Source organism: Barbus barbus (assembly GCF_936440315.1).
Source record: "Barbus barbus genome assembly, chromosome: 6".
NCBI lineage: Eukaryota > Metazoa > Chordata > Actinopteri > Cypriniformes > Cyprinidae > Barbus > Barbus barbus.
In genome coordinates, this window is record NC_136734.1 from 27,395,341 (window position 1) to 27,419,110 (window position 23,770).

General features: G+C 36.6%; 2 protein-coding genes across 2 annotated transcripts in view; one reads left to right on the top strand and one right to left on the bottom strand.

Moving 5' to 3' along the window:
- Positions 1–206: 206 nt before the first annotated feature.
- Positions 207–7,675, bottom strand: LOC306871309 (STING ER exit protein-like). The gene is made up of 7 exons (XM_079419127.1): positions 6,750–7,675; positions 3,785–3,902; positions 3,652–3,693; positions 2,303–2,447; positions 2,132–2,221; positions 1,941–2,033; positions 207–549 (listed from the first exon to the last, which is right to left on the bottom strand). Exons 1-7 carry the CDS (start codon positions 6,871–6,873, stop codon positions 487–489), a joined length of 675 nt encoding a protein of 224 aa, XP_079275253.1. The 5' UTR covers positions 6,874–7,675; the 3' UTR covers positions 207–486.
- Positions 7,676–9,535: 1,860 nt separating this feature from the next.
- LOC306871680 (relaxin receptor 1-like) overlaps positions 9,536–23,770 on the top strand; it is a gene marked incomplete at its 5' end in the record, with an annotated part of 34,765 nt that continues 20,530 nt past the window's right edge. Inside the window, 5 exons of the mRNA XM_079419775.1 lie at positions 9,536–9,590; positions 14,688–14,816; positions 15,772–15,843; positions 22,627–22,732; positions 23,607–23,678. Coding sequence (XP_079275901.1) covers positions 9,536–9,590; positions 14,688–14,816; positions 15,772–15,843; positions 22,627–22,732; positions 23,607–23,678 — 434 coding nt within the window. The remainder of the gene's footprint in view (positions 9,591–14,687; positions 14,817–15,771; positions 15,844–22,626; positions 22,733–23,606; positions 23,679–23,770) is intronic.

Consider the following 23,770-nt stretch of genomic DNA (forward strand, 5'->3'; position numbering starts at 1 on the left):
TGCACATTATCACTCTTCAGAGGTTCTCTAAGAGGTTCTGTCTACATGGCACTTCCAGTGATTAGCTTGATCGATCTTGCTCACAAAACTGAACAGAACAACTGAACTGAACATGTGTGAATGTGACCATGACACATGCTGGGTTGAAGGACAGTTACACAAAAACGCTATTGCAAACATTACACAAACACAGTAGCCTTGAAATTAAATGTATGAGAAGTTTAATTCTCACAAGCTCTGTAAATGTCTGTATCTAATACAAGAAAAAAAATTACAGCTGACGTAATAAAATTCATTTGTTTTTATTGAATGAAAAATAGCATGAAAATGATTTTTACCATTTAAACATTTAAATAAATCTGTTAAAGAAAAAAAAAAAAAATTCCCTCCCTTCATACACACAACTGTACAAAGACACACACTCTCCAGTATCTACATGCAGACAACTCATTTGTTTGTTCTGTCTCTCTCATTTACACACAATCTTCATTTGAACTGGTTGTCAATGAGAGTTCCCTTCATCTTGGCTTTCTTCGCCTCAAGCTCTGCCTGTGTGGAGAGAAGCAGGGTTCAGATTACAAATGAAATCAGTCTAAACCTGTTAAAAATCAATACCACATTATCATTTAATTCAGTCACTGATACCACATCCTCTAATTGAACTTTTCTTTGTGGATTTCAAAAATGGTATATGGTAGCCTTTCACATATTATTCACACATTATTATAAGCAACTGTCATTTATTTTCTCTCAAAAGAATCATTCATGTACAAATCACATTAACAGAGCTTGTGTGAGTGTGTGCAATAGCTAAAACTAACTGCAAAAAGAAATTCAGCATCTCCCGCAGTCTTACTCTTGCCTAGATCTGCAAAACTCGCTCTGTTCCTCTCAGCTGTAGCTTTAATATCATGTCCAGAAATTCCCAGAGTGAAGTTCTACAGCTCAAATGGACTTGATTTATGGGTTTTGTGTGTCTGCACAGCAGTGTTTCAAACAAAATGGGAACAGGGTAATCCCCTGCCCATCCCCATGCAGTTTATATAAATATAAATATATATGGAAAAATATAACAACTGCATAAAATAACTTTCCATACTAAAATCTTTTTTGTATGTGTAGAAATTAAAATGTAATACATTCTTGTGTTGGCAAATTTTTACCATCCATTACTCCAGTCTTCAGTGTTCTTTTGAAAAAAAAAAGCTTCCACATAAAAATGTAAGTTGGAAACTGCTTTTGAACTGTAATAATTTTTCACAATATCCATTTTTTTTTTTTTTACTTATCTTTCATCAAATAAATGCAGCATTGGTGAAAATAGGGCACTTCTTTAAAAAACTGAAAAAATCCTTTTTACACTGACATTTGACTAGTAGTATGTGTGTTTAGTCATAAGAAATATGTTGTGGTTATCATATGAAGATAATTTAGCAAACAATCTGCCGGAATGAATCACAATGATAACTTTTGAGTTTGTTGTTCATGAATCAAATCATACTAGTCAAGCTGTACATTTGTTATTGAGTGCAGCTAAAAAGACAACACGATTTATACAAGTTTTCTTGCTGTTTTACAGTACACAGTTTTTAATAGCAGCTGAAAAAGGTCTCAATCTGTGTTCGTGACCTGGCTTCAGAATGGCCTAATGTGTGTTAACAGGGCGACTCAAGAACTTGTGTGTGCTTATCTCCACACTTTTTAAGTTAATCAAATACAAGCCTTCAGCTGCTTAACCAACCCACTTTAAAGAGCTGCCAAGGTAAATAAGATTAAGAGAATGTGTGTGTGTGTGTGTGTGTGTGTGTATATGTGAGTGAGGGGTCCCTGTCATCTTGAACTCTAAATTCATTAGCTGTGCAGACTATATTAAAGTTTCAATCTGCCTCAAGCATCAATGCGCATTGACTTTTCTTTCATCTTCCTGTGTGTGCTCTTACCAGCTCCTGGAGTCGTCTCTTGCTCATTCCTTTCCTCTCCAGCTGTTTCTCAATCACTTTGGCATTCTGGGCATAGGAATCCGCCACCTCCCGCTGTAGGATAAACCAATCACAATCAATCACAGCTCTTTAGCAAAGATGATGTAAGGGATGAGTCATGCCAGAGAGGCAGCTGATGAACTTAAACTCACCGCTTCAATCTCTTCCTCTTCTTCATCGATCGTTGAAACAGTAACAGAGCTGAACTTGCCCATGTCTTTGGTGCGTTTTGTCATCATAACCTACAATGCATACAAATGAATATTACACAAACTTGTTCACCTCATATTCGTCAATTTTCAAACAAAAGCGTGGTGCCTTACCCTGACTTTCTTCGGTGTCTCTTGTTTCTGGCTGTATACACTTGTGTTGCCAAATCCCTGGCCGAACTTCACCAGCGCTGCATCCACGATGAACGTAGCTGGAGTGCTTTTCATCTGATGCTGATAGAACAAGAGCAGACCACACCTACACAGAACACACAAAAACAGTTCAAACACATTAAAAAACAGCTACTTTCTCAAGCTTAAAGACACTTTCCGTGTTGATTTATGAGAAAAGTCAGATTAGCTGACTCAGACAGTAATCAAACTTGCTAAAAATTCTGAGATCACACATAATTAGCACATTTCACAAGCAAACTGCCACTGCCCCAATCATTCTCTAAGCCTTGACGTCAGCCTCTCGGGCACAGCATGACAGAGTCGTCATGGTGACACAGGAAACTTGGGACTGACTGACTTGGAGATAATAGGACTGGAAAAGACCACGGTTTTCATGACTGAGTCATACATTGCGAGACTAAGGTTATGCATCATCCTGAAGGGGATTATTTATGACTACATTATACAGTATTTTACAAACCTGCTAACCAAATAAATAACTAAATGGACATGGAATACGGATTCAACCATTTTATTACACTTCTGTTCAAAAGTTTGGGGTTGTGAGATTTTTTAATATTTTAAAGGAAGCCTCCTATGCTCACCAAGGCTGCATTTACCAAAAATACAGTAAAAACAGAAATATTGTGAAAAATTGAAAAGTAATTATATTACTACAATTTAAAATAAATGCCTTCTATTTAATATACTTAAATTATTATTATTTTTCCTGTGATGGCAAAAATTTCATTTTCTTTAGTGTCACATGATTCTTCAGAAATCATTATAATATGCTGATTTGGTGCAAACATTTATTTTTATTATCAGTGGTTTTTGATCCATTTTATGCATCCTTGCAAAATAAATACACTAATTTAAAAAAATTACAAATCTTAATAAACCAAACTTTTGAATGGTAGTGTATGGTAAAGTTTGGCCATTAGCCAATATGAAATATTTGACCACAGAATGACTAATCAAAATCAAGTATTCCAGAGAGCCATGGATTGTAATAAGTTATTACAGAATAAACTGAATGCTATAACCAAGTGATGTATAATTGTGTTTGTATGTACTTTTACTTTACTTACTTTTAGTCATTTAGCAGACGCTTTTATCCAAAGCGACTTACAAATAAGAAAAAGTAACTAAAACTAAAAGTTAACACTCTGTAAATACTCTATACACACATGTATCACACTTCATGCTGTAGACAGTTTAATATCACACATTCTGTATGCCTGCTGTGTCTTCTGTCCATTGTGAAATGAGTATGCAGGCTAACTTACTTTCCACATTTTTTGCGAAACTGTCTTTCGATGCCCTCTGACCTGCAGAGACATACAGCTGTTAGTGAATCTTAATCAATGTCTCAATGAACAACTTCAACACAAACTTACAGACAGACACACACACACACACCTTTTCAAGTACACCGTCTCATCTTCCTCCACGTTGCAGAACTTGTGGGCGTGTTTTGCTGCGTCAATCACTCTGGCTTTGTCCCGTGGTCTCATGGGTAATTTCTCTATCTGACAGTCTAAAAAGGAACACGTGGGCTTAATTATCTCTCTCTTTACTTCTCACACAAAGCACACACACTGCAGAGCCAACAGACAAAACCAACTCTTGTAAAGCAGAAGGTGATGCCTTATTGACCAGTATGATCTCACTGACCTTTCCTCGTAGATATCATCCAGAACATTCAGATGTCTGCAATATTAGTCTGTACTGATTTTACACAAAGCTGCATTGAATTCTAAGTTACGTTTCATTGAAATTCACCATAATGTAGCTAAGAACAGACATTTTACCAAACAATTCTGTCATTTATTCGCCCTCACATCATTACAAAGCTGTATGACTTTCTTTTATAGAACACAAAAGAAGATATTTTTAAGAAAGCTAAAAAATGTTTTGAGGACCACTGACTTCCACTGTTCAGACAAAAAGTTTCACAGAAACGTACAGGTTTGGACACTTTAAAAATGATTCAGCTTCATGACATTTAATTTCCGACCAATTTAATGAACATAAATAGCACAGAGAGCAGGTTTAATCACACTCATTTCATTTCTAGAACAAAATCATATGAATAACACCATATGAATGAAAAGCAAAAACACAGGATGATAATTATCCTTAGCTTCTCATTATATTTCAACTAAATGTGTTATTTCTCATTATCACACTCTTGCTGAGGTGAAGAAGTCTGGAAAAGGCAGTGATCACAAGGAAAATCAAGTCATACATTTACCTCAGGATATCATGCAGTGAGGTTAATATAATACATAACCAATTTATATTTTAATGCAATATGTTAATAATAAATGTAATAAGAAAAGTAATTTATCACGTTCTGTGCCACATTATTATATGTCACATGTAATACACAAACACACAACTGAAATGTCGCCAGGCCCAGAAATATAGCAATATAGCAAGTTACGTTTCTGGGCCTGGGAACATTTCAGTTGTGTTACTGTCTATGGAGGATCAGAGAGCTCTTGGATGTTAGCAAAAATATCTTAATTTATGTTCCGAAGATGAACAAACCTCTTACAGGTTTGGAACGACATGAGGGATTTTTGTAAAAGTAATTAATGACAGAATTTTAATTTTTGGGCGAACTATCCCTTTAAGAAACAATATTTTGGTTGCCAGCCTAGACTAAGCCATAAACTAATAGTTATATTAAACGAAGTGTATATCTGCTGAATGCAAGAGTTTGACATTTAGACAGATTCTGGAACAGGACTCAGATACAGATACACAGATACTCCTGTGCTTTGGGACACACAAAAAAACCTGAGCATCTCATATCACGTCCACAGGCCAAAGTAGAGGACAACACATTTTGAAGTGCCAGGCGTATAAAATGACACCTATCCTACAATATTCACAGCATAAGTGAGGCTGAGTGGGACAAAGCCCTGTTGTGTGAAATATCAGTCCGCCTGCTCTAAAAGCATTTCCCTGTTCACACATTCAACTGAGTTCAGGTGCAGACACATATGTGTGAGGAGAACACAGTGAGGTTAGAGGACAAATCTGAACAGTGTTAAGGATTTGATTCAAACCATTGATTAAAATCATCTGAATCAGTTAAAAAAGAGTGACTCTTTCAGTGACCCTTTCAACCGTCACACTGTTACGCCAGTAGGTGGCAACAAGTGACCGTCTTTATGAAGGAGTCATTGAATCATTTACTCAAAAAAGAAAAAGAAAAGTCATTTAGATTCGAAAGAAGCAATATGATAACTGATTTAAAATACAGCTGCACGATTAATCGTTAAAAGGTCCCATTCTCGACTGCAACACCCAGGCGATCTTATTTCTAATAATGAATAAAAAAAATAAAATAAATAAGAATAAAAAAAGGTTACATAAAAGAAATAGTGCAATCAGTTGGACGTAGCACAGTGCTCATTTAGTAAATGTACAGTTAAACAAATGCGTTTTGAGTCTGGATTTAAATGTGGCTACTGTGTCAGCACTTCTGATCTCTTCTGGAAGCTGGTTCCAACTGTAAGTGGCATAATAGTTAAAAGCAGACTCTCCATATTTTGAGTGCACCCTTTGTATTTCTAACTGACTTGATCATAATGATCTCAATGGTCTGTTTTATATTCAGTAAACATATCTGCAATGTATTGAGGGCCTACACCATTGAGTGATTTATAAAGGAGTGATAATATTAAATTCTAAATAAACCTGGAAGCCCTGTAAAGCAAGTAAAGACAGGTGCGATATGTTCAGATTTTCATCAGCTGTCTAATGGTCTTTTTGGGAAGTCTGGTGAGGAGTCCATTGCAATAGTGCACCCCTCTGGTGATAAAGGCATGAACAAGTTTCTCCATTCTTGCAGTATTTTTGAGATGATTCGTTCAAAAGCTCTGATTCGTTATAACCGAAACACCACCAAATCTGCACTCCGGGCCTAAAAACCCCCCAAAAACCCATACAAATACAGACACACACGTTTGTTTCTGTGAATTGTGGGGACTTTCCGTAGACTTCTATTACTTTTATACTGACTAAACGATATTTTCTATCCCCTAACCCAACCCTTACAGAAAACCTGTTTGCATTGTTACACTTTCAGATAAACATCATTTACTATTTTTTTCCCCCTCGTCAGTGTCAAAAATTTCAGGTTTTACTATCCTCAATGTAGCATAAACAAGTGTACACACACACACACACACACACACACACACACACACACACACAGAGAGAGAGAGACGAATCTAGAAAGATCTCGTTATAATCAGAGGCACTGGAAACACGATGATTTCTTAAACTTCAGTTAGTCTGATAGCTGGTGAGTGTTCGCTAAATGTAAACCGTGAATTACTGGACGGCTGCTGAACCTGGGGCTACTCACCCAGAACAAGGACCATCTGGCCACACAGGCAGTAATACACGTGCAGGGGTTTCTCCCCGTCATCATACTCCTCCCTGTCACGGGTATCCGAGCACACCACACTCCGAGACACCACTTTGGGCATATTTAATCTTCGTTTACTTTCTTTTTAAATTCAGACCGTGTTTTCAGTCTTGTTTACTCCCCTGCTGTCGCCCGGTGATGACGTCGCACGGTCATGGTTTCCTCTAGATGGCGCTGTGGATAATAAAAAGTAAAGCATTTACAATAAAACACCGATTAAAATTAGTTCTAACTGAGAGAAGGCGTTTTCGCTGATACAGGGAATTATTTATCATTTTTTATAATACTACTACTAGCTATATATTTATATCAATCAGAATGAGCTTTATTGCAGGTATGTTTACTCATACGAGGGATTTGTTTTCGTGACAGAAGCTTCCACAGTGCAACAGAATGACAGTGACGGAACCAAAACACATAATAAAAGAAGAATAAACATATAACAAGTAAATAGGGAAGAACAATATACAAATAGACAGTTTTGTATGTACAGGTATATTATGTGTAAATTTGAAATGTAGACTAAGTATGTGTATTTGGCCCTGTTTACACTAGTAAGAACAAAGTTTACACGTTTTTACTGGAGGCACTTTAAATTTTTCAAATTAACGACTGTTGTTTATGGCGATGCAAAGAATTGTGGGTTATCTGTAGCAGCGAAGGATACACCTGATGCACCCTCCGAATTCCTGTGAAAGAAGGTCACATTTGGAGTGTCCTACTTGCTTTTCTGAAATGAGACAGCCTCGATGACGTATGCACCCTTTGAATGAGATCTTCGGAGGACGCAGCCTTCTAAATGAGACACAGCTTATGGGTACAGCAAGGAGCATGCTGTTATTGTTTACACGGTCGTCAAGAATAAGCAGAGTGAATGTGGGCAGCCACCCTATCGTTTTCAAAAGTCTCTGTTTTGGTCCATTTACACTGAAACGCAACCCCGGAGTTTTCAAACTAAAACGGGGTCTGCAGCGTTTTCAAAAGTCTCCGTTTTCGACCTTGAAAAAGCAGAGTAGTGTAAACGATAGGCGTTTTGAAACGAAAACGCACTAGTGTAAACAGGGCCTTAGATAAATAAGTGTATAAATAGTGTGTGTTCCTCAATTATTATTAAGTGTTCATGAGGTGGATTGCCTGAGGGAAGAAACTGTTCCTGTGCCTGGCCGTTCCAAGTAGGGCTCGCTGCAGTCCACAACATCCAGGGGGCGTGGTTGGATCCACATCTAGGGGGTGGAGATTGGTAGGTTTAGGGGTGGAGATGGTGTGGGTTTAGGGATCAGGGGGTGGAAATGGGTAGGTTTAGGTATAGGCAGGTGGGATGAGTTGGATCTGGATCCAACCACATCCCCTGGATCTTGTAGGCTGCAGCGAGACGCTTCTCGGCTGTTCTGGTGCTCAGAGCTCTGTTGCGTCGACCAGACAGCAACAGTTCAAAGAGGGAGTGTGCTGGATGTGAGGGGTCCAGAGTGATTTTGCCAGCCTTTTTGCTCACTCTGGATAAGTACAGTTTTTGGAGCGTAGGGGGGGTTGTACGATTCGCTCAGCAGAATCATTATAAAGAGTCTTTCTCACGCTCAAAGCGCAAAATTTTATAATTTCTTGAAACAACTTAAGGGTGAGGCAGAGCATCCCATAATCTAGGGCCATAATACAGGGGTGTCCAACTTGGTCCTGGAGGGCCGGTGTCCTGCAGAGTTTAGCTCCAACCAACACACCTGAACCAGCTAATCAAGGTCTTACTAGGCATACTAACTTCCAGATAGGTGTGTTCAGGCAAGTTGGAGCTCAATTCTGCAGCACACTGGCCCTCCAGGACCACGTTTGGACACCCCTGCCATATAAATAATATGTCCTCTGTGAGGACACATCTCTGTATTACATTGCTATGTTGTAGGCTAACCAAGTCCAGCTTCTTGGAAGTTATATTTACTTTATTCTTGTAACAAGTGACTTTTTAATTTGGTAACAATGTCTAACCCTCATCTTGAGAGAATCACTTCAATTTAAATGCTCCTTGACCTCGTGATTACCCATCTAATTTTATTCTTCATTTTACTTTATTTCGCTTAATTGCATAATTAACGTAATATTACTTATTTCACACTGTCTTTTTTTCACTTAACCCTCCTAATTGATGTTATTTTATTTTATTTTTTATTATTTGTATTTGTTTTTGTAATTTTGCTTAAGTACGTTGCATGATTTCTCATTACACACAGCTAACTTTGACGGTGCAAATTTTCTGGATTTCCAGTCAGTGATTCTTGCCAATTTAGAGAGATCTTCACTAGTAGTTTTTACAATTTATAATAAATAAAAGACAACTTTAGTGTTTCTGCCTCTTACATCGTCAAATATACACATGCACATTTCTGTTGTCAACATTAAAAAGATTCCCTATCTTACAAAGTCTTTACAGCAAAGTAGCAACAGGACGCCTTAATAGACAGAGCATGGTTTTCCTTAAGCAAGCAGACGCGTGTGAGTGTGTGTTCAGAATCATACTGGTTTGGCAGAGTGTTTCCATGTCCAAGTGCTATCTGTGTGATATAGATGTGAGTCTCTCTCTCTCTCTCTCTCTCTCTCTCTCTCTCTCTCTCTCTCTCTCTCTCTCTCTCTCTCTCTCTCTCTCTGTGTGTGTGTGTGTGTGTCTCCATTGCTCAGATCAGCAACTAGCAGCCTAGGAGATACATACTCACTTGTCTCTCAGAGCACCACGCATCATGCTTCCTCCTCTCCTCCTTTCCTCTCTCTCATTTTCCCTTGCTTTTCTTTCAGGTAAGACCCACTTCTGTTTTTTCCCCCGTGTCTTCATCTCTAACTGTGTCTCACATGGCTTTCTCATTCTGAACACAGGTAACTGCATGGCTATCTGGTCTCATGAGATACTCTCAAGCATTGCTTTCCTCTGCTTGCTATTTTCTCCCTTTCATTCCATATAGTGTTTGTGGTGGACTTAATACTGGTCAAAGAATGTGTAAACGATTACCTGTGCAGATGAATGAGAGAATGAATCATCTGTTGAACGAGCCGCTCTGTTAGTTAATGGGTTGCACTTTTCAAAGAAGCTTTATCAGAGTCGAGAATGATTTTATAAATGTGATTGAATGAATATAAATGTGATAATGAGCTTTTCCCAATGTAAATGAGCTTCAGTCAGTTGGATCTGCCTTTCGGGATCAGACCTTTTAATTAATATAATTAGAGATGTTATATGAATGCCTGTCAGTATTATGCTGGTAAGATCTTGTTAAATACTGATAAGTTGGTTCTCCTTTTATCTGGCACTTTTGCGAAGGGATAGTCTGCAGAAATGACTTGCACATATGCATTTTAATTTTAGTTTTAGTGTGTGTAAAGAAGCATTTGATGACCTGGTACAGTATGTGCGTCCTGTGAGTGTGTGTGTTCCGTAGCTTTTCTAGATATGCTTTAATTGTTTGGCCTTTTTTCATTATGAGAAACTTAACCTGTTTTAGATCAGTTGGTGGACATAAGAGTATCTTCTAAGACAGGTGGAAATGTGTGTGTGTGTGTGTGTGTGTGTGTGTGTGTGTGAGAGAGAGAGAGAGAGAGAGAGAGAGAGAGAGAGAATGAGAGAGGGTGTGTTGAATTATTAAGGAGAAGTCAGAAGATTGATGGACGCAGACACACACATGCAAGAGCATACTCTGTGCAAAATTCCCCAAAGTGCTGGAAAGCAACACCATATTTATTCCCTTGTCAGGAGATTCTCATGTTTTTATATTCTGTGATATGACCTGTGGCATCTCTCATGATCCATAATCTATAGTGTTTTGGGTCATGGACAGACACAAGTATGAATCAAGAATTCAATATTCTCTCAAGGACTGGAGGACATACGCATCCTTCTACGACACTCTCATCTTATGCATGGTTGTTGAAATCCTTGGCTTGCAGTGTTTTGTTCTGCTTATTAAAATTAATTTATGAAGAGTAAGAAGATTGCGGTAACACTTTATAATAACGTCCAGTTATAAGTCATTTATAAGTGATTAGTTAATGATTAACTATTCATTTACAAAACATTCATAAGCGATTAATAAGTGATATGCTAACAATTTGTGTATGTTTTGTTAATTCATTTAAAAGTCATTGATTGCTATGCCTACTGTACCATATGAGTTTATTTATTGAATCTATTGGTTCCAGTCAGTAATGAAAATTTCATTGTGCATTCTCATTTCCCCTATTTTGAAACTCTGCTGTCATCAAATAATCACTTAGAGTAAAATCTTCAAAAGTAATAATAATAATAACACACACATTATGTTGTGAAACCTACTAACACTTAAAATATTTTAGTTTTTTTTTTTGTTAAACAAAATAGTCTAAAATTTTGATTCTGCTCATTTATTGGTTATTAGTCATGACATGAAAACAACTATCAGTGTTTATATTGGCCAGAATTTTATTATTGATTTAGCCCTGTGTGTATACTTAGCGTGTTCATTTTTCTTTTTGAAAGATTACACAGATGTTAATCAATGCGAAATACATCTGTAGATGTTTCAATTTTTCTTTGGGGTTTACGTATTCTATGTTTGTATTTTGAAGAACGTTTTTTTAATGGTAGCATCTGACATTAAATGACTTAATAACAGAGTTAATTAGCCTTGAAGGCAAGATGAATTCTTAATAGATGCCTGTACTAAGGCAAAGAGGAATGAGTCATGTAGGGTACAGGAGCATGAAGTGTGTGCCTGTGAGCAGAATGTGGTCGTTTGAAAATAATCTCATGCATACAATTAAATGGCAAAATAAACTGATAAAGAAGTATTTTCCAGGTTGAAATCAGCCTCAACCCAGAAATACGCTGAATTGAGCAATTTAAAAAAAGAAAGCAAGAAAAAAACATTGATGACGAAAAAAGAGATGAATGGAAATATAAATCTGCTAAATAGCAGCAAAAGGAAAAATTAAGAATTTCAGACTTTAAAAAAGGACAGTCCCAGAAAAAAGATGACATCAATAAAAGTATTCCCAAGAAGAATGGATTTAGGATTCACAATTTTTTAAGGAACCCAAAATGCATGTGTGCTATTTATATAACAATTGTCCCAGCTCTGAGAAAGAATTTAATTTTATTTGTGTTTAACAATAGGTAGGTTAATTAAAATGAATGTGGCGTCCGATCAATCAGCTTAAACATATCAGTCTAATTTTATTTATTTATTTTATACAATAGTCTTTTAGAGTCACCTTGGGCCCGATAGTGCTATATGGGTACTCTCAGGAAAATATGCTAAAACTGTGAGTACAACATGAGTACATCATAGCTTCACACTAGGGAGGTATCCTCAAAGGGACATCTTTTTACTTTATTTATTAATCCTTGAACGGTTCATACCAGTACCTTAAAGGTACATGATCACTACTCTAAGGTCATAATGTAACATTGTAGAGGTTCGAAGGTACAAAGGTACATAGGTACAAAGTTGTCTCATCAAGGATACTGCCCCCATGGCAAACAGATTTTTCCAAATTTTTTATGACTGTGGGTCAAAACAGTTGCACTGAATTAAATGTATCTCCCTTAAGGTGATAAACTAGAGATGGCTAGCCTCTGGACTGCATGTGTGTGTGATATAGAGAGAGAGCGTTGCAAACACACCTGTCAGTTTCAGAGTCACACATCACGTTGGATTTCTTTTTCTTGTCTCACACATCTTCTTTAGTTATGGTGAAAAGTTGATAATGCAGGTAAGCTGTGCATGTGCATGCAGATGTGTTTTCATTTGTGCCCTATGTTTGAGAGATTTCAAGAAGGAAACAGAACGGTGCTGGAGAGGTGAGCTAATTGGGTAGTGCACAGTTCAGGGCAGATGGACTTATCATGTACGTGACTGACTTACTGTCCGATAACGATGTCAGAGCAGTGAGTATATTGGCAAGGTATTCAAGATGATTATTCAAGTGTTTGTGTGTGTGAATGATGGAGAGTGACTGAGGATTGTGGCTGAACCTTAGATTTGATGAGGATGCGTAGAGGTGTCTGTGCTACATGACAGCAGCTCCCCAGGGCTTCACATAGACCAACCACTGCTTTATATTCATCCTGCAGACAGAAAGAGAGAAAGAGTCCATTGACTAGAACATAACGTAGATGAAAAGCAGAATGAGGAATTTGTGGATGGACAGTAACTAAAGTTTTCTGTCAAAGAGTCAAAGAATGAAAGCAAACAAAATGCCACTGATTTCTATGATGTCATCAAGACTATTGTCAGGGGGAGACAACGTTTTCTTGTTCCGGGCCGTGATGAGAAGGACCCACTAAGACTCTATGGTATATCATATTCACTGTGGGCTAAAGGAATATTTCCCATAAATATTTTATCCCAGACTGTGTGAATTTTAACGGTGACCCAGCATCAGAAATGACTTACAAAGAAATGAATTAATAAATGAAGAGCTCAATAACACACTACACAACATCTAAATGGTTTGCAACATTGGAAAGTAGTGTTCATATAGTTAATATTAATTAAATAAATACTGCATAAATAAATATAAAGAAAATGGAATAGATTAGTGGTTTTCAACTATGTGGCTGTCAAAGGCTGAGAAACACTGCTTTAGAAGTTTTTCTTAGATTATAAGATGGTATATTATATTCATAACTTTATAACTATTCCACAAGTAAATGTTCATAAGTTCATTTAAATACAGTAATTAAAATAATAATTGCTTTACATCCTGATGTACAATAATACAGACACGATCATGTTCTTCAGTCATGTATTGGCAGATATTATCCTCCAGATGTCTCACGCAGTTATTCAGTTGAAATGTTATAAATAAACCTGAAGCAACCATTGCTGTTTAATCTCTCATTTCCATCAATGGAAACTTCTCTGTCCAAATGCAAAAAAAAAAAACTGTCTGGGTTCCCTGCAGAGCGGAGAGAGCTTTGAGAGCTTTTACTGTAAGAGCTTTATAGAAATACTAAATTTATTTTCCTCGCATGATTCCAGTTCAATATCTGTTTTTATTTTATTTTCAATATACTGTAATCCTGGCTGGTAGACTTTTTGTTCTGTTACTTTAATGTGATCTTTTATTAGAAGTAGCAGATACAACTGGTTCATTGGTAGGGGTTGCATATCTCAGGTTTGAATGTAAAGATTTACATATTGAAAACTGATTATAAGGTAAGATTTCACTCTTGTTCAGAACCTTAGATTTCCGAGGTGTACCATCACAGCTTCAGTGTCCTGTAATGTCATCGGTTTGAGACATACAATGTGATGCTGTCATGAGGCTGAGAGGTCACGCGAGTGGTGGCAGGGTTACCACTAACCAACCTAAATCTTCCATCAGTCACGTGACCTACCTGCATCGTGAACTCTGACCTCCAGAAGTGCAACGAAAGGGACGACAACAACATTTGCACACATGCCAGTTGGGCATCATTTCTAAGCATCAAATACACTGTAACAACAAGATATGTTTTGCAAGGGATTTCATCTTTTATACCATTTGAAGATTTATTTGCCATTTGAAGATGTGTATATGCATCTCTCATATACCACATCCACAAAAAAGACTTGCAGCGAAACAGGCAAGGTTTAAACTAAAAAAAAAAAAAAAAAACTAGGACAGGGACTTATTCGATAAATGAATCAGTGTTGCTGGTTGATTGATTAAGTCAGGACTGTTTGAAATCCTGCTCTCGGCTGGATTTTATTCATTCTGGAAAACATATTCACAAATATTCATGACAACTGTATTTATTTACGAGTTATTCTGGGTTTTTTTCCTGAAAGGAATAAAAATGTACTTCATTTAACAGTCAAAATGTCTCAGCATATGTTAGCATTACCAAGGTCAATGGAATTGTTTGTGTGTATATAGATTCTTCAGGTTCTGATATGTGTCCGTTGGGTCAGTTTCCGTGTGGGAATCTGTCAGTGTGTTTGCCTCAACCACAGCACTGCAACGGGCACCAGGACTGTCCTAATGGAGCAGACGAAGAGAACTGCGGTAAGACTGTGGGCAAGACATACATACAATAGATTGTATACAAATGCATGCACACTAATGCACGTGTGCAGACATATCCACATTATATTGTCATAAACACACACACATGCAGAGCCGGGTAGATTACTTTGAAATTGTAGTCCTTTACTGATTCCAAATTACATGACAAAAAGTATAGTTAGTAACGTAATCCATTACATTATACATTTTAGGTAATGTAATCAGACTACTTTTTTAATTTAAATAGGATAATCTCATACAATATTGATATAAAAATACAGAGAGCAATAAAATATATTTCATAAATAAATTCTATGTAAACGAACCACAGGGGCTTCACGAGTTTAATGAAAGCTAATAATTAATTAAATTATTAAAATGGAAAATTAAAATAAGTAATTTTAGAATAATATAAAAAAAAAGGTTTAATTTGATTACCTGCATGTCATGTGACCATTAACCAACAGAGAACCATGAACATGCATATGTGATAATTATTAAAATATTCATTTTAAAATCTCACAGTACTTCAAGTAAATATATTAGGTGAAAGATGTTTATTTCACCTGCATTACATGTAAATAAGAAAAAATGTGAATTTGAGTATTTTCAAAACGTGCATGCTTTGTGTGAATATCCACAAAACTTGAAGACTGAATTTATATAAGCGGTAGGCTATTTTAGAGAGGAACATAAAAAAAATGAAAAAGAAGAATTAGGGAATATGAATAATTTAATGCTATAGTGTAAATATGTATTCATGTAATCCATAAAAAGTAACTGTAGTCTGATTACGAGGAAATGAAAATGAAATTTATTCCAAGGCACTTAATTTTTGAAACCTGATCCAGATAACATGTAACCAGTTACTACCCAGCTCTGCACACATGCACACAGAAATATGAACATTCAAAATACGTAAGTGACAATATCAGAATATGTGTGTGTGTTGCAGTGGATAACAGCGGTTGGCCACATCTGTTTGATGCCTTCATGAAAACAAGGGTCCAGGAGTCGAAAGAGTGCAGTGAGTATTGTCATTTGTCCTCCCTCTTTTCCTCTTCGCTTGTTGTGTGTTTCTCTGTCTGTATTGCTTTGAATGTATTTCTGAATTGTTTAAAGGATAAACATGCATAAAGATTACACAATCATTAAAGGCTGATTATGTTTAATCCTGCAGCACAATGTTTCTCTGCTATACAAAAATGACAGTGATGTGTGAGCGTGGCTTTCTGTTCACAGTTATCATTTGTTTTCTGAGCTTTATTTATTTGCCAATGCACGGCTTTCAATGTAATTTGTATAATACTCTTCTTAGAAACAAATATGTGTAAACCCATGAATGTCAGATGGGTTTAATACTTAACAACTCTCAGTTAGATGGAACAGATCCTTGAATGTTACCACTGGGGTATTATCAATATGTGTTATAAATTGATGGTAACACTAGATGTTATTGTGTGGCTTTATCATTGGGTGTTATTTGGTATTAGAGTTAAGTTTATTTCTTTATTTTCTTTTTCTTATTTGCCTTTATTGAACAGGACCGTCAAAAATGAGTAAGAACATAATGTGCACTTTCTGTTATTTTAAATCATTTTTCTCTGATATGTTTGAAAGGAAAAGGGGTCTTTTTTTATTCCCTCGAGAACTGCTGTGAAATTCTAGCAAACACTCTACATTTATGCTTTTATTCCCTTTGCTAATCTTTTAAATTTGTAGAAATTTCTTTCTAAAATAACCCCATAAGTCACTTCTCAAATGATAGAACTATATATATATATATATATATATGCCTCATGCAGCTTCAAGAACTCATTGAGTTGTTTGTCCCTCTTTCATCTTTGAGTGCCAGAAAAAAGGACACGGACAGGCAATGTGTTTACTTTGGTGAATTTATTGGACACACTTCATTGTCTCACTTCTAAAGATCAATTTGTTTTCAAAAAATGCAAACAACGACCTATTTCAAACTCTGCAACAAACCAATCTGTCACACTTCTGATTTGATTATAAAAACTTCTAAGCAAATTGGCCTAAATTAAAAATTCACCAGAAAGAGATACATTTGCCTGGATGAAAGGGAGGGAATGAAAAAAAAGGAGAAAGAAATTTAAACTTGACAACTTACAAAATACTATTTAATGAGATTTTCTGGCTACAATAAACTGCAGAGAGAGACAGTGAAAAAAATGAAAATGTGTTAAACAGAACTGCAATATAAACTTCAGATAAAGCTAATGTTAAAGATTTTAAAAAAGCTTAAAAAAAAGAAGCTCAGCTTCAAGTTAAGCTAAATGTTTAATTGTCCCAGTAACTGTGCAATTAAAATGTAGTGATGCATCAGTAATGGCTTTTTAAAAAAATATATATATATAGGCCAGGCTTGAAATGCACACCAGAGCATGGCTGTTTGCCAGCCATGTGAGTGTGAGCAGAGGGCAAAAGTGATGACCTGTATTCCGTGAAGACCTGCCACAGTTCTCTGCGAAAAGCAAAAATCTTGAGTATCCACTCTTAATGCAAGAGTTGTTACTGCAGTATAGAAATGGACAGGGCCCGAGGGTAGAAGACCCAGGTTCAGGATGTTTTATTGTGGGACCAATGTAGAAGTTTTGCTTGGGGACAGTTATCTTGGAGTCTGATGATCCGACACGCTCTCTTGACAGACTGCAAACAGATTGGGCTAAATGGATGAAGTCAGGAAGGTCATACATGCTGATTTGTGCTTTTGCGTTTACGCCAGCTCTGGATAAGAATCAAAACATTTCTGCAAGACTTTCTTCCTTAAAACTCAATTTTTCTTTCTGTTGACCAAGTGAAGCCATTTAACTGAAAGGTTCTTGGCCCACCTATAAGCTGTATGAAGTTAGCAAAGGGTTTGGTTTCCACCAATCACTTTTTGCTGGCAAGAGGGCTGGACTCAAATTCAGATCATTTGGACATTATTACCCAGCAGTACAACAGGGTAGGAGTGAGAGAAAAACTAGAAGAAAGCTTTTAGAGATCGATAGGAGAAAAGGGTGATGGTGGTGACATCTAATTCCAAGGGAAATATACTTATTAGCTTGGTGCCTGCCCTCTACATCACCTATCACTGAAGACACCAGCAGGGATCTTAAAGACAACACAGGCAACTAATTTAATTTTATAGAAAACGTGTCAAACTCAGATCCTGGACGGGCACTGTCCTGGAGAGTTTAGCTCCAGCCCTAATTAAACACACCTGATCCAGCTAATCAAGTCTTTAGGAGTGCCAGAAACTTCCAGGCTGATGTGTTGGAGTTGCTTGGAGCTAAACTCAGGAGTCGAGTTTGACACGTTTTAGAAAATTGAACTCCTAAATATGAAAAATAATTTTTGTAATCTCATTTAATTTCATTACATTAAAAAAATGACATTTAACATTTGTATTTTTCTTTGAACATTTCCACACACACCCGTTTGAAAATCCCTCGTTAATACAGTCACTCAGTAGTACAGCAGAACTGTCACATACTGTACTGTCAACGGATAGCAGATTGGATCTGTCAGAGACTGTCTTTCTAACTGCAGATGTTATGCAGCACTTAACGGGGTTTCCTCCTTGTTATGCATGTCTCTCCAGAGCTTTGGGCTTAATGGCAAGTGATAGACTGCTGCTGCTTTCTGAAAGAAACTGTCCTATGTGGGCTGAGTGGCGATCCCTGGGGGTTGATATTGCTCAAAACACTATACTGTAAACCCTAGTTGAAACAAGGCAGAGTTCTGTAGAGGTTGATAATGGTGGTACAGCTAATTTTAAGATTACAGACCTAATGATATTAAAAGAAGGCTCCAGTTTATTTATTTTTTGTTGCATCCTTTTTGCAGAATGATTTGTATTTTGAGGTATTCTGCAACATAATTGACTGAAAAAAAAAATCCTCTGTACTTCAACCACTTTCAACCACAGATGGCGATTAAGAGACCCAAGTTCTGTAGTGCAGCTTTCATTAAAAACCACTCTATATTTAAGCCTTTGTCTCTGCTTGTCTCATGTATTCTACATGCAGATTGATTTCCAATAGCTGATGGTGCATGGTTCTTTAAAACCAAATACACTGTTTAAACTGATCAATGACAAATACTGTGGTCCTGTTCAATATTATAGCACTCCAAACATGTTCTTCTGCAGAACACAACATTTAAACATATATTTAAAAGAATGTTTCAACTGTTTTTGTCCATACAATCAAAGTCAGTGAGGTTTAAAACAACACTGGACTCATAGTATGGACAGAGGAGAGTCAAGTTTTTGAATATGTAAATCATGACAGCTCTTTTTTTCTGAGCAAGTTTATGTGATTATTGCCACAATATATTCACATTCAAGCAATCACCCTCAATTTTTGCAATTCATATCTGAACCTTAATACAGATGGGGGTTATAATATAGAATGGTGGCAATATTCAGCTTGTGGCTGCCAAAATATTCTCAGTCTAAGCTTTTTTTTATTCTTTGCCAGGGCAAAAAATAAAAGTTATAGTAGCACAAAGTTGCAGACAATAAATACACACTGGACAATAATTATAGACTGTATAGTGCACATTAGACAAAGCAGCTAATGTAACATCCTGTAATGATGACAGAGCAAATAAGTACAGTAAGTGTCTCAATTTTATGAGTGAGGAAGATCTTTGTGGTAGATTATTAATTATTAAATGGTTTGTGTTATAAATGATGCAATGCATGTGCAATATATGGAATCTATGCAGGCATGACATGCAGGGTTGGTGAATTCCGACTGCCTGGGGAAAGAAAATGCTCACATACACTGTAAAAAATGATCGTGATTTTAACGGTAAAAAACTGTGAAAATGCTACGGCAAAAACCTGTTATATGGTTAACGGAAAGTTCCTGTAAAATTTACAGGGAAAAACTGTAAACTGACGTTCCCAGAATTCCCTGCGTTCCATTTCAAATTCTGTTTGAATTTGACGTTTTTTCTTTGAAATAACTATGTTTCTTCTTAGTTTTTTCCTATCAGTTATGTTTATTAGGGTTGTATGTTACATCTAATGTTGTTAAATTAATGTTTATAGCATATTTCAGTTTAATGAGTCTCACCATGATGGTGTTTAGTGCTTGTGTGAATGACACTGTGCACCTTCTATATATTCTGTTGTTGAAAAGTTGCTTGTGATGGGCTTTAACTCATCATGTGACTTTCTCGTCATCACCTGCGTTTGGTGGTTTTCACAGTGTATTTCAAAGGAACAAAACAGATTTCAGTACTTTAATAGGTTGGTATATTAAGATTATATCAGTTAAAGAAATTACGTATTTAACTGTAAATTTAAGTTAAAACCGTAAAACCTAAAACGTTGCTACCGTATTTTTTACGGTAGAAGTAAATTTTACGGAATTTATTTTTACCGTGTAGGTGTTCCTTAGCCTCGGGTTTCACAGATAAATGGGCTCCTTCCGTAGGGTGGAAAGCGGGTCACAGTGATGTACTGTGATGTAGTGATTTATCCATTACAAGGCTTTCCTGTCAGCACCAACACAACATCCATAGGCCAGAGAGTGAGTCTCTCTATTCAAGCCCCATGAAGCACCAGCAGGAAAAGATTCTGTGTGGAGTTTGTTGATTAGGGTCTGAGGTAAGATTGTGTTGAAAACTGAATTGAAATCAGTGCATCCTGACATAGGGGTCTTTATTTTCCAGGTGACCGCGTGTGAGATGGATAGCGGTTTTTAAGGCATTCTCGGTTGAACGATTATAGGCATTCTAGAGAGGGTTCAGAAGAGCTGGGATGGAGGCTTTGATATTTTCCCTGACCTGCCACTCTAAGCAGTTCATGGCAATGGAAGTGAGCACCACATGGGGATATTCATTCAGGAACCTTTCACTGGAATAATGATGGTAGATTTGAAGCAGCAGAGGATAAAGTAGGCCTACACAAATCCTGTATACACCAGTTGAAATGTCTGCTTACTATAAGTACATTCAAAAGTTTATTCAAGACTTTGTACATTGTACAAGTACTTGTTTATAAAGACTACTGTTAGTCGACAAAGGCAAATGTCGTTGATGCAGCTCAGTTCAACATTATTATGAATTATTATTATTATTATTATAGTCAGAACCACTGACCTATACATATGATCTATTATAGATCAGTGGTCAGCAGCATACTCTAAAAAAACAAAACATTTGAGCTCTAAAAAACATTTTACTTCTGTTTCTATGGTCATTTTGAAATGGGCAAGTCCAAACAGCAATATGTTCAATTGAGAGTCGCGCCAACAGGATCACTGAATCAGTGAGTTATTAACTGCTGCATTCCGATCAATTAAATTCAATGATGAATCATTAAATGAGATTTGTGAATTCATTAAAATTCGTGAATTGGACATTGCTTTCGCATTTTGGATCGGGTCATAATTTCTTCAATTCTGAGTAACAGTGATGGGTATGTTTTATTCCAGTGTTACCCAAGATATTAGTTTATCCTTTGGAATGCTTTTTTCAATCCCAAACAAACACTTACCAGTACTAAATAAAAAAAACGCACAGGAAATAATGCTTTTCCTGACTGTCGAGGTTAGGTGAGATGCAAGGTTAGGTGTAGATGTCTCAAGAGCCTGAATGTGTCAGAAAATGATTGTTTCAGTCTCACTGGGGGATTAAGCTGTGGATGTCTCAAATGTGTTGAGTGGGTTGAAAGAGCTGAAACTACCTTCTCTGTCAAAACTCTATGAGCCATAATGGACCAACAATATGTGGGTAGACCAACTATAACAGTGTTTTTGTAATGAATGCTTCAAAATTCCCGAATCATATTGAATAGATTTTTCTGTTTATGTTCTTTGACAGATTGAATATATATATATATATATATATATTTTTTTTTTGATGAGATGTGTTTTTTTAAAACAAGGCTTAAGAATCAAAACTAGTTAATGTGTTGAATTCTTTTTACAGAATAAACAAAATGTGACAGTTTAACAAGAATAAAAATTTAAAATTAGGGTAATGCACTTTTTCTTTTATGAACTGAACAAGAATACAACTGGAGCAGTTTAATGTATTAATGTGGAACGTGAAAGAGTTTGGGGGTATGACAGGACACTTCACAGTAAACGGGGATTTACCATTTAAATCATCCTCTCTTTCTCTCTCTCATTCTGTTTCTCTCTTTGTTTTATTTTCAGTCTCTCTGATTTCAGCTTAACATCAATACACATTATGCAATTTAACTGGTGCAAGCATGAAAAAGCAGTTTATTTAACTAGGAAACAAAAGCTTTCAGATGGTCATGGTTGTGATGCCCTGCTGTTTTTAAATGGATTGAGCAAGGCATAAAAAGAACTCAGGCATAGATTTTATACACTAATGGGGAACATACAAGGGGTTTGAGAAAATTTGAGACAAAAGCACATTTTGTCATGTTAATAGCAGGAGTTTATCTTTTTTTTCAGGAAGACATAAGGTAATCTGTCTCTGTCTCTTTCACGCATTCTCTCTTTATCAAATGATTTCTGAAGTTTAATGTCAATACTCATTAGTACAGAGCCTGTAGATGAAACATTATAGCCTGTCTCATAATAGCAGATAAATACACAGACACACACGCTGTCAGTGAATTCTAATTATACACTTAGTACCTTTATAAGTACACATTACCCTTCGTATCTAAAACGAAACGAAATTGCCTAGCCAACCATATTCTTTATTTATATGGAAATTCTTGCTTGGCAAATAGTACCATTCAGGATTTATTTTCAATGAGCAACATTCCTGTGGGAGTTTTAATGGCCTGCTTCTGTCTGTTTGTTTTCAGTGTTAGATGTCTATCCAGATGTGTGTCATTGTGAGGGTCGGAAGGTGGACTGTAATGGCAAAAACCTCCTCCAAGTACCTGTTGCATCCTCTAATGTAACTGCACTGTAAGTATAACAGAGAGCGAGAGACCTTCTCTTCCATTAAATATAAAAGCATGACTCTGATGTCAGATTTACTGGTTTCAAGTTCAATATCAAGTCCAGTTTTATTTCTAGAGCACATTTAAGGACAAAACAAGGCCGACCAAAGTGCTGCACAACAAACAATAATATATAAGGAGAAATTCAGTAAACAAATTAGAACCATTCAGAGACCAATACAACAACAAAAGTAGATCAAAACAATTCAAAAGCACACATTACTACATGTTAAAAGCCAAAGAGAAAATATGTGTTTAAGATATGACTTGAACTCAGATAAAGTGGAAGCCATTCTAATGTGAACTGGTAAGTTGTTCCAGAGGGTGAGACCAACCACTTCAAAGGCTCTAGATCACCTGGTTTTTAAGCAGGTTCTAGGGGTCTGGAGGAGAAGTTGGCCCTCTGATCTTAGTCCCCTCGCCGGAGAGTAGGGGTGGAGTAAATCAGACAAATAAGACGGAGCTTGATTGTTAAGTGATTTATAGAAAAGTAGCAAGATTTTAAACTCAGTTCGATAATGGACTGGCAGCCAATGCAGTGATCGCAAGAGAGGAGTGGCATGATCAAACTTTTTACACCACTTCAAGAATCTAGCTGCTGAATTAACCCCAAGATTTAAAACTTTGATATACCAAAGTAGAGGGAGTTGCAATAATCCAGCCGAGACGTAATAAAGGCATGGATAGCAACCTCTAGAGAGCTTTTTGAGAGAAATGACTTGATTTTAGAAAGGGAACGAAAATGGAAGAAAGGGGATTTTGGTACTAAATGACTGATCAGTGGGACCCACTATATACCAAATATAATAGCTGCTATTTTCTTCCCATGCTGCCCTCAGAGAGCTGAACAGTAACAGGATCGAATCTCTCTCTCGTGATCTGTTCATCCGCTACAGACACCTGGAGAGACTGTGAGTGACACTTCATCCTTTCATCTCATCTTCTCCTCCCCTAATCCTTCTCTCTGTTATATTTTCTAAGCTTTTTAAATTTCTGAGTATCC